Source organism: Sitophilus oryzae, unplaced genomic scaffold, assembly GCF_002938485.1.
Source record: "Sitophilus oryzae breed Bouriz unplaced genomic scaffold, Soryzae_2.0 scaffold_1508_pilon_pilon, whole genome shotgun sequence".
Lineage (NCBI taxonomy): Eukaryota > Metazoa > Arthropoda > Insecta > Coleoptera > Curculionidae > Sitophilus > Sitophilus oryzae.
This window is the reverse complement of record NW_022146179.1, coordinates 2355038-2369917: the sequence shown is the minus strand read 5'-3', so window position 1 is coordinate 2369917 and position 14880 is coordinate 2355038. Positions and strand designations below refer to the sequence as shown.

At 28.4% G+C, this 14880-nt stretch overlaps 1 protein-coding gene across 2 annotated transcripts in view; it reads right to left on the bottom strand.

Annotated features, from left to right (window-relative positions):
- Positions 1-14880, bottom strand: part of LOC115878390 (1-phosphatidylinositol 4,5-bisphosphate phosphodiesterase classes I and II) — a 333255-nt gene that overhangs the window by 96719 nt on the left and 221656 nt on the right. For both annotated transcript variants that reach the window (XM_030894884.1, XM_030894885.1), the window contains exons 3-4: positions 4804-5075; positions 335-520 (exon numbers count right to left, since the gene is read on the bottom strand). In XM_030894884.1, coding sequence (XP_030750744.1) covers positions 335-520; positions 4804-5075 — 458 coding nt within the window. The remainder of the gene's footprint in view (positions 1-334; positions 521-4803; positions 5076-14880) is intronic.

Genomic DNA, 14880 nt, shown 5'->3' with positions numbered 1-14880 from the left:
TTTATTTTTTTTTGTCAAAACAAGATTATATTACCGCCGAAACGCGTTTTGATTTTTAGGACTAGGCTTTTTTAGGAAAAAAAATTAACAATATTTTCATTTTTTTTTATTTTTCTCTGAAACGGTATGGATATTTGGAAAATTATAAACGGGACATTTTAAAACAGGCAAAATATTTTATAAAATATGCATTTTTCTCAAAATGTTAAAAATAACAAAGTTTTTCCTCTTGTAAAGACCGGACTCGGAGACATACTGCATAGCAGAAATTCACTATATACTTATTCTTGTAAATTAAAATTTAGATTATACAATTAAGTATGTAAAAACTTACAATTCACTGAAAACTTTTTCGACTTCACTTCTTTGTGTCAGTTGCATATAAAATCGAAAAAAATCCTCAAAATTGAATTTTGTCGGGTTGATTGTGTCATTTTTGCCATATGGTAAACCTAAACTACTTAATACTGTTTCTAATCTCTTCTTGTCGTCTCTACTTTGACCACACATCTTTATTAAGCTGAAAAAGAAAATTATATGAATGCTTATTAAAGATATTTTTCGGCTTATTGAAGAGTAAATAGGGATTTATCCTTAGACAAATATTATAAATAGACAAATATGGTAAATGTCCCAATTATCGTCACATTAAGGGGATATCTTAGTTCAGTTAGCCATAAAATCCGAATTATTAAGGCTTGTATGGCTTAAATGTATTATTGTAAGGCTTACAAGAAAAGTAAATATGAAACTAGTGGATATTTTAATTTAAAATTTAAATAAAACTTTAATAACTTGACTGATATTTTTGATTATTTTCAAGAAAAACTAAAAAAATTACAATTGCTCCAAATATTTCATTCATCTTTCTACCTATACCGGGTGTCTCAAAAGTGGTTAACCCCCTGTAACTTTTTTATTTTTTCAGATAAAAAATCGTTATTTGGTATGTTAGCACATGACATAAATTAGGATTGCTTGACGAATTCAATTGTTTTTGGTTACTTCCTGTTTCGCCAGAAGTGACTACAACTTTTGAATTTTAAATGGCACCGTCTTACAGTGGTTCCCAGATAAGTCATTACTTAGAAATATTAATTTCAAAATGTTTGCATGAAACTGTTGCTAATACTTTTCTTATATTCCCCTGTAAACGATACATAATAAATAACAAAATCAAGTAAGCCTACTGTAGCGCTTTTTTTATTAGAAATGTCACATTTTTGCTACTGGTATCAAGCTGACATAAACAGTTTTCAGATAACGCCAATTAATTACTTATTTTATTAAAATTGATAAAAGCTGTCGCCTTTTCTGTAATGGACGTTCGAAAAGAAGGTAAAAAAACTGTTTTTTCTTTTTTGCGCTTAATTAAACCTAAGTAATATTAGTTTATGGCAATTTATTTGAATGCTACAAAAATAGTATTTTTACATTTTTGCTTGTCACTCTTTAAGACTTTTAACTACTTTCCCTTTCAATTCCTCTTAAACGGCATGATAATACTTGTTGCTTAAAGTATATTGTATATAAATTAATTGCCACTGGCTGCCGCGAATTGCCGCCGGATCTTATACCAGGTGGTTATATCGGGTGGTTTTTTTATTTTTTGTCTTACAATAAAAGTAACTTATTTTTTCCTCTTCGTGTCAACTTATTTCGTGGACACATTGTATATCAATTGACAATAAAATTGTATTTATAAAATGAAACAACTGTCTCTTTTATTTTTTCAACATTTAAAATAAATTTGACCTCTTCAATATGAAAAAAACATGTACAGGGTGAGTCAACGATAGAGTAAACTCCATTATCTCATTTGTTTCGAGGTTTACAAAAAAAATATTAAATATAAAAGTTATAGAGATGGTTAAGATACACATTTTAAAATTATTATACAGTATACAGGGTGCTTTAAAAAAGTGTGGCGAATATAACATATGTTTTTTTAAATGCAACACCCTATTTTTTATTTTATTTTTAGATTCTGCATAAAATTCCATTACTTTTTTATATATAATGTTATATACCTAAAATTAATATTATTTGTTATAAATTTGTTTAAACAAATGTTAGATTGCAGTGGGTTAAAAAATTGTCAATGATGGCATTGATTCTGAAGTTGGACAACTAAAATTTGGTAGGAGAATTTTATAGAGATATAGAAAAAGACCTATGTAAAGACTTCAACTAATTAAAATTAAGGAATTTCAATTTTTTTAAATGGTACACCCTATAATATTATCATTTTTTCTGGTAGATTTTACCAAACTCTTCAACTTTTGTTAAGAATGTCATATACCTATTTTTATTAGTTTGCGATTAATTCCTATTTTTTCTATTTTTACCCATATTTTTAATACAATTGCGCTATATATAACATCATAGATGCCATGACAAAAAGTAATAATTATGACAATTTCATGTCTGTTAAGCAAGTTAAGAACAAAATTTGAATTTTAGTTTAATTTGTTATAATAAGTATAAATGGTAGAGATAACAGATTTTCTTGAAATGAATTAGTCAATGTGAATGATATACACGGACAAGCTTAGAAAACCACATTTTTTGGTTCAGTACTATTTATTATATAGTACTTTGCTAACTACTATAAGGATAGATGTATATTATCTAGAAAACATCTTCAGTGTGTAATGGGACGGTTTCGTGGCAGTAGTAATATTGGCTTTACCAAATGAACTATAAATCAGAATTACTACGAGAAAAAAACTATACTGTATGTCGAAGAAAATTCATATATCAGTAGTCTTTAGCAATTAGGCAATCTAATATTACCCTAATCTGTGGATATTCGCCCCGACAAAAAATCCTAAGTGTCATCTTTCATAATAAAGAAATACACCAAGAAATTCACTACTGCGATTTAGTTTATTTGAGTAAAGTAAACTAATTTTAACTAATACCAGCAATTGAAACTAATTATGAAGCTACTTGTTAACGGTAAGTAATAAATAGTTTTGTTTTGTCATGGCAACTATGATTTTATAGGGTAATTGTATTAAAAATATGGATAAAAATAGAAAAAATGGAAATAAATTGCAAACTATTAAAAATAAGGATATGACATACTTAATAAATGTTGAAGAGTTTTGTCAAATCTATCAGAAAAAATGATAATATATAGGGTGTCCCATTTAAAAAAATTGTGATTTTTTAATTTTAAGTAGTTGAAATTCATAAATATATTTTGAACATCCTGTATCATTTAACTAAAATATCTTTACATATATCTTTTTTTTATCTCTATAAAACTCTTCTACCAAATTTTGGTACTCCAACTTCAGAAACAATAGCACCACTGACAATTTTTACAACCCTGCAATTTAACATTTGTTTAAATAAATTGAAATATTACAAAAACTAATAATTTTAGGTATATAATATTATATATAAAAAAGTTATGCAAATTTTACGCAGAATCTAAAAAAAATAAAAATAGGGTGTAAATATATATATATATATATATATATATATATATATATATATATATATATATATATATATATATATATATATATATATATATATATATATATATATATATATATATATATATATATATATATATGGAGTGTTGCATTTAAAAAAAACATATGTTATAGCCGCCACACTTTTTTGAAGCACCTTGTATACTCTATAATAATTTTAAAATGTGTATCTTAACCATCCCTATAACTTTTATATTAAACATTTTTTTGTAAACCTTGAAACAAATGAGATAATGGACTTTACTCTATCGTTGACTCACCCTGTACATATGTGCCATCTGTATACCTTTCCGAATAGTTAGAACTTAAAATGCAAATGACACGAACTGGGCCCAATTTTTTTAATACATATTACATTAAGTTTTTTATATACATTTATTTAGCATTTGTTATCAATTTCTATTAAAAAAAGTGCAGTCGAGCTATATCTAGATATGTAACAGTTATGACCGCGCAGCTCATTAAGGGGAACAACTTTGCATCCGTCGGTATTTTGTTACTTTATTCGATAGAAAATGACACTCTGAATAGAATGGTATATCATATGTCAATTTTGACATTTTCGCGAATTTGAAATTGCGACATGCGATTCATAACGACAATTGGACTCGAAATAATAAGTGTGGTACCAAATTATTCGTAAAAAGGTGCTTTTTCCAAGTTTAATCAATTATTCAATTTATTAAAAATACGATTTGGGCATCTTTTAACCGGTCAGAACAAGACACTAAAACATTAGAGGATCAAGTATATTTTTCCAAGGCTCCTTGATTAAAAATTAGTGTTGTTCACACAGTCATGGCACTCTAGATTGAAATTTAAAATATAATTTTGTTTTAAGCGAAAATGTCAAAAGTTGACATATGATATGTCATTGCATTCAGAATGTCCTATCGAATAAAGTAGAAATATACCGAGGGTGCCATTTAAAAATCAAAAGTTGTAGTCATTTCCGGTGAAACAGGAAGTGGCCGAAAGGCATTGAATACGTCAATCAATCCTGATTTATGTCATATACTAACATACCAAACCTCGTTTTTTATCTAAAAAAAATAAAAAAATTATAGGGGTGACCCACTTTTGAGAAACACCACGTACCTATGTATAGATAATCACAGTCGTTGATTTCATGGCTTAAGATGAAAGGAAAAGCTGTTTTTGAAAAATTTCCCAAAGAAAAAAGTGTTAGGACTCGTCCTAATTAACCAACACAGAAAGTTACAAAAGTATTTCGATAATTCAACTCTGATGTAAGCCAGCCCCCGACTATAAACTATATTATTAAATATCTTACTTTTTAATCGGGACCTTTCCACCTTTATCCGTCACTAGAGTTAGTTTTGTGTAAGCTTTCTGCAGGTACATTTTCGTAGTCCCGTTGATTTGGTTCAGATTATAAGCCAAGCTCATGAGGGCGTCCGTCCATTGTTGCGCTATTTCCTTCTTTGTACAGCAAAAGTTGATGAAATTGATATTGACGAAGTCGTTTCCACACACCACAGTCACCGTTTTCTCTTCTAACGTGTCTTGGGAGCCCATTGTGACAGTCTGACGTAGTCTTAAATCCTGAAACAACAGAAATGGCATTATTAATAAATGGTTGTAAACGTTAAGTCCTACATTTTTACTGATATTTATTATACAGGGTGAGTCTTAAATAAGTGCAAATATTTTTAGGGCTAGTAGATCTCGATAAAAGAAACATATTTTCTCTTTACCGTTTTGCAAATAAATTCAAAATAACCGAGTTATTTTACTTTGAAAATTTAGAAAAATATATTTTTTGCTAAAATTTTGAGAACCACTGGATCGTTTCTGGATTTTCTTTCTTGTTAATTTAATCTACTACCTATGTTGCCATATTATCAAGAAATTATGTTTTTTAATTAAAAACTAAAAAAAATTCTAATTTTTTTTTGCAAACATAATATTGTTTATGGGGTCGAAATATATAATATAATAATAATAATAGCTCCCGTATATAGCGTTTAACGCCTTGGGAGTAGCAAGGTACAGCTTGCTATACTCGAGCCGTTCGGTATACAAGGAAGGTAATGTGGCTAGAGCACTACGCTTCAACCGCCTATTACCTCAGGATTGTGAATCCCAAGTACTCATTAAAGGCTGAGTCGACCTAGGTACCCAAACTATTTTTATTTTAATAAAAATAGTCGGCTGATGAAATTCCGGGTGTGGGAATCGAACCCACACTTTGAGATTAGTAGACGAGAGCCTGTACCTCTACGCCACCGGGCACCTGAAATTTAAAATACAATTTTGTTTTAAGCGAATCGAAATATACTACCCCTAAAATATTTGCACTTATTTAAGACTCCCCCTGTATAACATCATAATTTTATTTATTGCAATACAAGTAGTAATAATTTAAAATCAATACAGAGATGTCCGCATCAGACTGTAAATCAAATGCTCTCTTAAGTAGCACACATAGGTCCAACTTCGTTAATCCAATTGTCGTTTCAACAAAATTGGATATTGCCTCCACATTCCTCGATTTCACAATAAATCTACGTGTAAACATCAGTTGAATTTTGCTTCTTATGTACACATGTTTTCTATGTTGTTGTGACGAAACTTGTAGATTTGTCCGTTACTATGATAGAATGACTTTTACTAGATAGAATATTTAGATTATTGATTTTACTAGAGTTGGACATAAGAACATCGACTCTTCGGTGAGTAAATATAGATTATCATTTAAAAAGGGCATTCTATCATAGCACCGGACGAATCTGCAAAGTTTTATCAAAAAAATTTGGTGGCCAGCGGTGGGATTAAAACTTCTTCATAATTTTTAAAATTTACATGGGATTTTATATATCCAGGTGGGCGATGCAACTCACAGTAGATAAACGTTACAGAACCTTTTTTTTGTTAAACGTTTTATATCTAAAAGCTTATTATGTTTCGTCTTTTATTTTATATATATATATATATATATATATATATATATATATATATATATATATATATATATATATATATATATATATATATATATATATATATATATATTTAAATATGTTCCGAAATATTTGAAACGAAACAAAGTAATACACCCAGATAGTTTATGTGCAATTTATTAATTTTAACATTAATTATTGTACAAATATTTAATTAACTTTTGTTATATATACAGGGTGAGTCTTAAATAAGTGCAAATATTTTTAGGGGTGGTGTATTTCGACCCCAAAAACACGTCTATGAGGTTTTTTTCGCAAAAAAAAGATGTCGAAAATCGTGCATTTTTGAATTTGAAATTTTTAAATTTCCCTGTATAGTTTTCGAAAACTTTTTAGAACTGCCTGTTCATCGCACATTTTCCCACGGTAAAATTTCTTAATCTCCGATATTACTATAGTTACAGCTTTACTCTATGGTTACGGCACTAAAAGGGATGCAAATACAGAAAAAAGCCGGTAGCTCTCAAAATTTTTCCAAAAAAAATCATTTTTTTTTAAATTTTCAAACTTAAATAACTCGGTTATTTTGGACTTATTTGAAAAATGCTAAAGAGAAAATATGTTTCTTTCATCGAGATATACCAGGCCTGAAAATATTTGCATTTATTTAAGACTCACCGTGTATATATAATTGTTTGTAGTTATCTCTGCAACTTTCAAAACGTAAACTAAATTTAATAGTAATTGTCGACTACAGTAAATACAATTTTTCTTTAAATACAATTTTTCCTTAAATCAGTGATTTTAGTATACCGATACATACAACTAAACGGTGCATAAGCAAAAGCGCTTCATTAATTAATTATATTAGCAACTGCTTTTATAGTCCATTAGGTAAAGCAGCACCGTTCCCCGTGGTACTTAGCGTGGGTTGTAGAGATGTTTGAGTATAGTACATCAAGTATGAGGAGTATGGATAGGTTGTTGCTAGACGTAAAATCCTGAATTTTGGTAAGTTGTCCCAGATGCCGGGAAATCATTATGCATCTCGAAAAGCGTCAATCAAATTATTAAGTTCACGAATTAAACAAATACACACTTCTTATGCTCTATGGACTATTCCTTTGAAATATTCTAGTTAAATACAGGTGTAAACACAAAACTTATCTCGACCACCGTCCTAGAGAATTTTTGATGGTATTTATTTGTTTTAATATCAATTAACATAAGCATTGACAATTTTTCATTTTAGTCAAAATATTTTAAGATCCTTTTAAAAACGATTTTCGAAGAAAATAATGACAAGAAAATTTACAAATAAAAGTACATACTTTTTATTAAATCACATTTAGAAATCCTATGTCAATAAGCTTACAATAAATATCTCATTCGGGTTTTATAAAATAAATCCTCTTAGGCTTCCCCTTTTGCTTTATATAGATCTTTTCATATAATAATATTGTTAATAAAATAAAGTAATTTATGTAGGGAGTTTGGTTGGTATTTGTTTATTTTAATATTATCTAACTATTACTGAAATATTTATTATCATTCTTAACTTAAAGTTTAATTGCCTTTAAATTATTTTTATTTATAGTAATTTTTTAGTATTATTAGAATATATTTTCTGTCTTCTAGTTCGTTCATATTTAAAACCGAATAAGTAGTTAATTTAAATAGATTAACTACAAGATGGCGCACCTCATTCGCCTCGGTTGATTATACGAAAACGGAAAGATGTAGAAACAAAATATTTTATGGGTATATGTGGGGAGGCAATGTGCACAATTGAAAATTATTTTCAAATATACAGGGTGTCTCAGAACTAAGATCCATACCAAAGTTATATTTTTTCTTATGGAACACCCGGTATTTTATTTCATTTTTGGATTCTTGGGTCCAAAAAAAGGCATTTATTATAAGGGTTAAATATGTTTAAAATTTTTGGTTTTTGAGATATTTAAAGATATTTAAATATGCATGCTACAAAAGAATTGATTATTAACTCCCTGTACGTTACTTTTTAGAATTAATTCTTGCGCTGAGTTTAAAGGTAAAGAAATAAACTTTACTGAAAAATGTTATTGCTTGCTTAAATTTATACAGGGGTACCAAAAATTAGTGATCTATTTTAAGGATTTATTTTAAATAAAAACATTGTTATTTCAAATGCAACACCCTGTATTTTTTTAAATAAATCGAAGCAGATTCAAATACTCTTTCAAACTATATTAGGGTTTCCTATACCTATCAATCTCAGATTTTGAATAAAAAGCGATTTTTAAATAAAATGGCAATCAAGATGGCTGGTATCGCCATGGCAATTTTCTAGTGACAGTTAATAACTATTTTCAAAATCGATATTAGTTTATGGACATTATTATTTAAACAGTTTACTAAAATTAACCCACAATAGTTTAAAAGTTCTTTATTTTATGATTATATTAGGAAGAAATTTTTAATTAAATATTTTATTCTTTATTTTATGAAGAAAAATAAAACTGTATCTGCTGGCGGCTGGAGGCAACGAATAGATATGTTACTAGTGATTTTATTTTGTGAGGAAAATTATTTCTAGGCCTCAAGAGCTTATGCTTAAAGATATCCAAATAGGAATCTTCCTGAGAAGCGTTCCTTTGAAAAACTACTTGTCCTATTTCATATTTCGCAGAGTGTAGTTTATAAAAAACCTATTAGGCACAAACCTGCCGTTGGAAGTGAAGAAATTGAATTTGCCTTAATTGGCTCTTTTATAGAAAATCCATATATCTACAAGTTATCGTAAAATAAAACAAAGAACTACTAGAATAATAAATACGTATTAATAAATATTATTTATTAAACTATTGTAGGTAAATTAAATACTTTTAGTTAATTTACCTACAATAGTTTAATAAATAATATTTATTAATACGTATTTATTATTCTGGTATAAATTTAAATTAAAGTCTATAAACTAATTTCGATTTTGAAAATAGCTACTAATTGTCACTAGAAACTTGCCCTGACGACACTAGCCCTCTTGGTTGCCATTTTATAGAAAAATCACTCTTTATTCAAATCTTAGCTAGTTTAGGTAGTAGAAAATAGGTATAGAAAATCCTGATATAGTTTGAAAGGGAATTGGAATCTGCATCGATTTATTTAAAAAAATACATGGTGTTGTATTTGAAATAACGACATTTTTATGTATAAATTTAGGAAGCAATAATATATTTTAGTAAAGTTTATTTCTTTACCTTTAAACTCAGTACAAGAATTAATTCCGAAAAGTAATGTACAGGATGTTAATAATCAATTATTTTGTAGCATGCATATTTAAATAGCTTTAAATATCTCAAAAACCAAAGATTTTAAACATATTTAACCCTTATAATAAATGCCTTTTTTGGGCCTAAGAATCCAAAAATGAAATAAAATACCTGGTGTTCCATAAAAAAAAACATAACTTTAGTATGGATCTTAGTTCTGAGATACCCTGTATATCTCAAAATAATTTTAAATTGTGCACATTACCTCCCCACATATACCCATAAAATATTTTGTTTCTACATCTTTCCGTTTTCGCATAATCAACCGAGGCGAATGAGGTGCGCCACACTGTATATATTTTTTTTTAAACTGTCGAACACAGAGTAACGATAAGCATAAACCTTCCTTAAAAAAAGATGTAAATTAATAATCAATACTGATTTTCATCTGTCGATACATAAACCAAACGCTGCATAAACGAAAGCCCTTCGCTAATTAATTATATTGGCAACAGCCTTTAAAGTCCATTAAGTACGAAGCAAGTGGGAGGGAGAGATTTTTGAGTGGCGGAGGTTGGAGGAGGGAAATGGGTAAAGTAAGGATAATTAGTTTTCGTAGCTCAAAATAAACTGCTCTCCTCTAAAGGTTGCACTTAGGAAATCTGCAACGATGGCACAGTCGACGCGTATTAATATCGGTTTAAAGGGTTTACAGCAGGCTGTTTCTGTTTTTCAAATACGTCTAATATACAACCTATTTAATCTGTTGTCTACGATTTCTAGCTCAGAGAAGAACAACTTACAGAAATCTATTATTTTGTTTTTTGTTGTTATTATTTTGATATACAGGGTGTCCCAGGCTTAGCGTGTATTAGAAGTTTCTAGAGAACTATAAGATCTAGATTGGAGATTTTTTGCACATCATTGTTTTACAATGAGATCTACCGATTAAGAATATTTTCAATATGGCGGCACTTCCGGAAATACCGGAAGTTGACAGCAACGTTCTTATTTTAAGTAAGTACCCCCATTTTTTATTACATACTTAAATTCTCTGTAAAATTTTATGAATTTTGATGTTAAACAGTCTATACCTAACATTAACCGTTTTTAAGAAAAATATTTAAAATTTTTGGACGAAAAAAACTTCCTGTCAAAAAAATTTGTATAGCCTAAACGTCAAATTTAGTTATTACCACAGCCATTGTGACATAAAGAGAAGACATGTGGATCTCTATTTCAAAAATTAAATTGTTTGAATATCATATAATATTGCCCGTAGCTGTCATTGAATTGAAACACTAAAAAATTATCATAAATTATTTTTTTTTCTAATGGAAACCCACTTTTTTTATTTCACTAGTGAAAGTGTTTTTCAATTCATTACTTTTTGCTTATACGTGTTCATTTTTAAGTTATTTAAGATTTAATTTTAAAGCGGAAATTTTTCTTGATTTTATCTAGCTTCCTTTGACATTAAGCGTCAAACTATCAGACATTTTATGTCCTTCTGTGAAAAAACTGATTATTTAAATTTTGTTTATTATAAATACTGCTGCCAAGACTATGAAGTTTAACGTCATAAGTTACTGGTTAAAAACCAGAAAAATATACTCTTTAAAACTGAACCTTAATAGGAAACTGAACCGTATAGGAACATGAATAATCAAACAGTAAAGAATTAAAAAACCTTTTCACTAGTGAAATAAAAAAAGTTAGTTTCCATTTGAAAAAAATGATTTATATGACTATTTATTAATCTCTCGATTCCATGACAGCTACGGCCAATATTATATGACACTCATACAATTTAATTTTTGAAATAGATAGCCACATGTCTCCTCTTTATGTCCCAGTGGCTGTGGCAATCACTAAATTTGACGTTTAGAATAAACAATTTTGTTTGACAGGCAGTTTGCACCAAAAATTTTAAATATGTTTGTATTTGACATAAAAAATCATAAAATTTGATAGCGAATTTAAATATGTAATAAAAATGGGAGCACTCATTGAAAATAAGAAGTCAACTTCCGGTATATCCTTCTTAATCGATAGATCTCATTGTAAATCAATGATGTGCAAAAAATTTCTAGATACTAATCTAGATAATGTAGTTTTCTAGAAACTTCTAATGCACGCTCAGCCTGAAACACCCGGTATCAGTACTATGGTAAGTAAAGGGATAAAACTAGATAAAACAGATTTTAGATTACATTTTTTATGAAATATTTCAGATAATCTCATCAAAGAAAAAAAACGATGTATTGCTGATGAAGACATAAGGCAGACGTGTACATGTATAAAGAATAAAGATTGTAATCAGTGATACAAGTTCAAAAGATTAACTGTGTAGTTGAGGAGTACTGAATGGGACGAACAGAAAAAATCTGTCGATAAATTCGTGATGAAGTGTACGTTTTCTGATTATAACTAGCTTTCTCAGTGTCAGTAATAGCTGAGTGAAATTGATTAGATATCCTTGATAAAGCTATAAAAGTGTACGGCCAAAAAAATGACGTAATGTCGTTTATGAAAACTGACATAAAAATATGTTAAAAATAGATATATTTTTATTCAAATAAAAATATTATATTAAAATAAAAATATTATATTAAAATAAAAATACAGGGTGTCGCACCTCATTCGCCTCGGTTGATTATACGAAAACGGAAAGATGTAGAAACAAAATATTTTATGGGTATAGTACAATTCTTTTAAAAGTTCCTCAATATGGCCGACCTAGTTACGAAAATTGGTAATTTTTTTTAATGAAAAATAAGTTGGCGTTAGCGAATTCAGAAATTGATTTACTCTTTGGTTAACAATAACATTTTTTAGGATTGTCAAGTTGACGTTAAAGTTAGGTTATTAGGAGGTTGTCATAAATAAAAACATAAATTATTGAAATTATTTATAAGAATAAAGGTATTCTACCGCAGATCCGAAGAGATTTTATAAACTTTCTCAGCGAGAATATTAACTCCCCTGTTTCTTATATTTCAGTTAAAGGGACGTAAGAACTATAGGAACTGAATTTTTGTTTTCATTTTTTGACGATATCTGAGAGTTCCTAGAATTATCAACATTGTTGAATAATTATAGTTGTTTAATAAGTGAAATTAATAGAAGACTTGGAAATAGGATAATGCGTTTCATGTTATAGTTGAGAGATCACCCCATTTCGCTTAATTTGTTTTTATTTCAGTACAGTTAATCACAAATTGAATTGATGTGTCCAAAAACAGCTATATATTTTCAAACATCTTATTTAAATAGTTCCTTTTATATACTGTTAAACTGTATCAACTACAAAGTCTTTAGCAAAAAGTTATAAGGTAATAAATTTTGTAGATATAATTTATGAAAATTTATATATGATATAAATATTATAAGATTAGAACACAATCCTCTGAGGGAAAAAGAAATACTCAAAAACTCATTAAATATACTTTATTAAAAATAACAACATACAAAAAGATCCATGCAAACTGTAATAATCAGAACATTATCCACATTATACCTTTATTAAATTTGTGTTCACACTCCTGTCAGGAAAGCCAGAAATGTTTGTTTAAATATTAACTTATTATAAATTGCCAGAGACACATCAGAATATGTCACAACCACAACTATAGGTTTGGAATCAGTACTAAATTTTATACATTTTATACCTAGTAAGTGATGCGTCAACTAACAAGTATAGTATAAAAAAGAATTATTAATATAGAGTGTATTTACTATACAATTTCCTTCTGCTTATTTATAAAATGACTTTCCTTTCAAATGTGAGGAATACCAGTAAAATAAAACATAATTTTTGGTTTGGTTTGGTTTGGTGTTTGATATTCTAACTACATCTATTACAAACCTTAAGTGCTTTTAGTGAGTAACTGTATTTTTGATTATTCTTTGTGTATCCTGTAAAGTAAAAAAATAAATATTTCAAGAAATATAAAAACAATGCAATAGATATCAAACAGATTCATAAAAACTGCTTACAATTATTGTACATATTATATATTTCAACTGTTATTTGATCTTTGGTCCCATTACCAACATTACCTTATTTAGGCCTTCTCTACTAATATAACTTTTAAACCTGTTTTAAGCCTTCTTTATATTTTAAAACTGATTAAAGCAATCTGTAATGCCCGCGCTGTTTCCTGAAATATAAGTTTTAATCTATTTATTATCATAATATACATATTACAAACCAGAAAATTACTGATATGAGGAAACTTCTCAAAATAATTAGAGACCTTTTTACAAACATCTGGACTAATTTATTTTCATGAATTTGTGGACGAGTCAACGCTTTCTAATACGTTTTTAAGCGTTTTACACATTTTTAATATCTTCCAGCATATTCCTTCAGTTCTTGATCGATGAAAATATTATTTATAACTATATAATTAGTACTGCAGACTGCAGGTTAAATAAGAGAACAAAATCAAATAGAATTTGTGAACAAAAACTCAAAAAATAATGAAAATATTTAGAAAAAGGAACCGTAAACGTCAATGTCAGCCAAGTGTCAGAGTTCAATTGGATCTACCACAGATTATCAATTTGAACGATTTGAAGGACAGTCGATTCCAGTCTAGAGATTTTCGTTTTTTAAGCCTCCCATACTGAAGTCCGCCATATTGGGAAGTTTTAAATGAATACAAGTATATATGTGGGGAGGCAATGTGCACAATTGAAAATTATTTTCAAATATACAGGGTGTCTCAGAACTAAGACCCATACCAAAGTTATATTTTTTCTTATGGAACACCCGGTATTTTATTTCATTTTTGGATTCTTGGGCCCAAAAAAGGCATTTATTATAAGGGTTAAATATGTTTAAAATGTTTGGTTTTTGAGATATTTAAAGATATTTAAATATGCATGCTACAAAAGAATTGATTATTATTAATATTAACTATATATTATTATTAACACCCTGTACATTACTTTTTAGAATTAATTCTTGTGCTGAAGTTAAAGGTAAAGAAATAAACTTTACTGAAAAATGTTATTGCTTCCTTAAATTTATACAGGGATACCAAACATTGGTGATCTTGTCATCCACGTCATCCCCCAATTTTTTTCAAATGGGAAAAGGGGTCAAGAGGTACCGCAATGAAAAGGGCTTTCTATTCTCTATACTTTCCCGCTTCGCTTTTGAAAATCGGTAGCGTCATTGAGAAAATA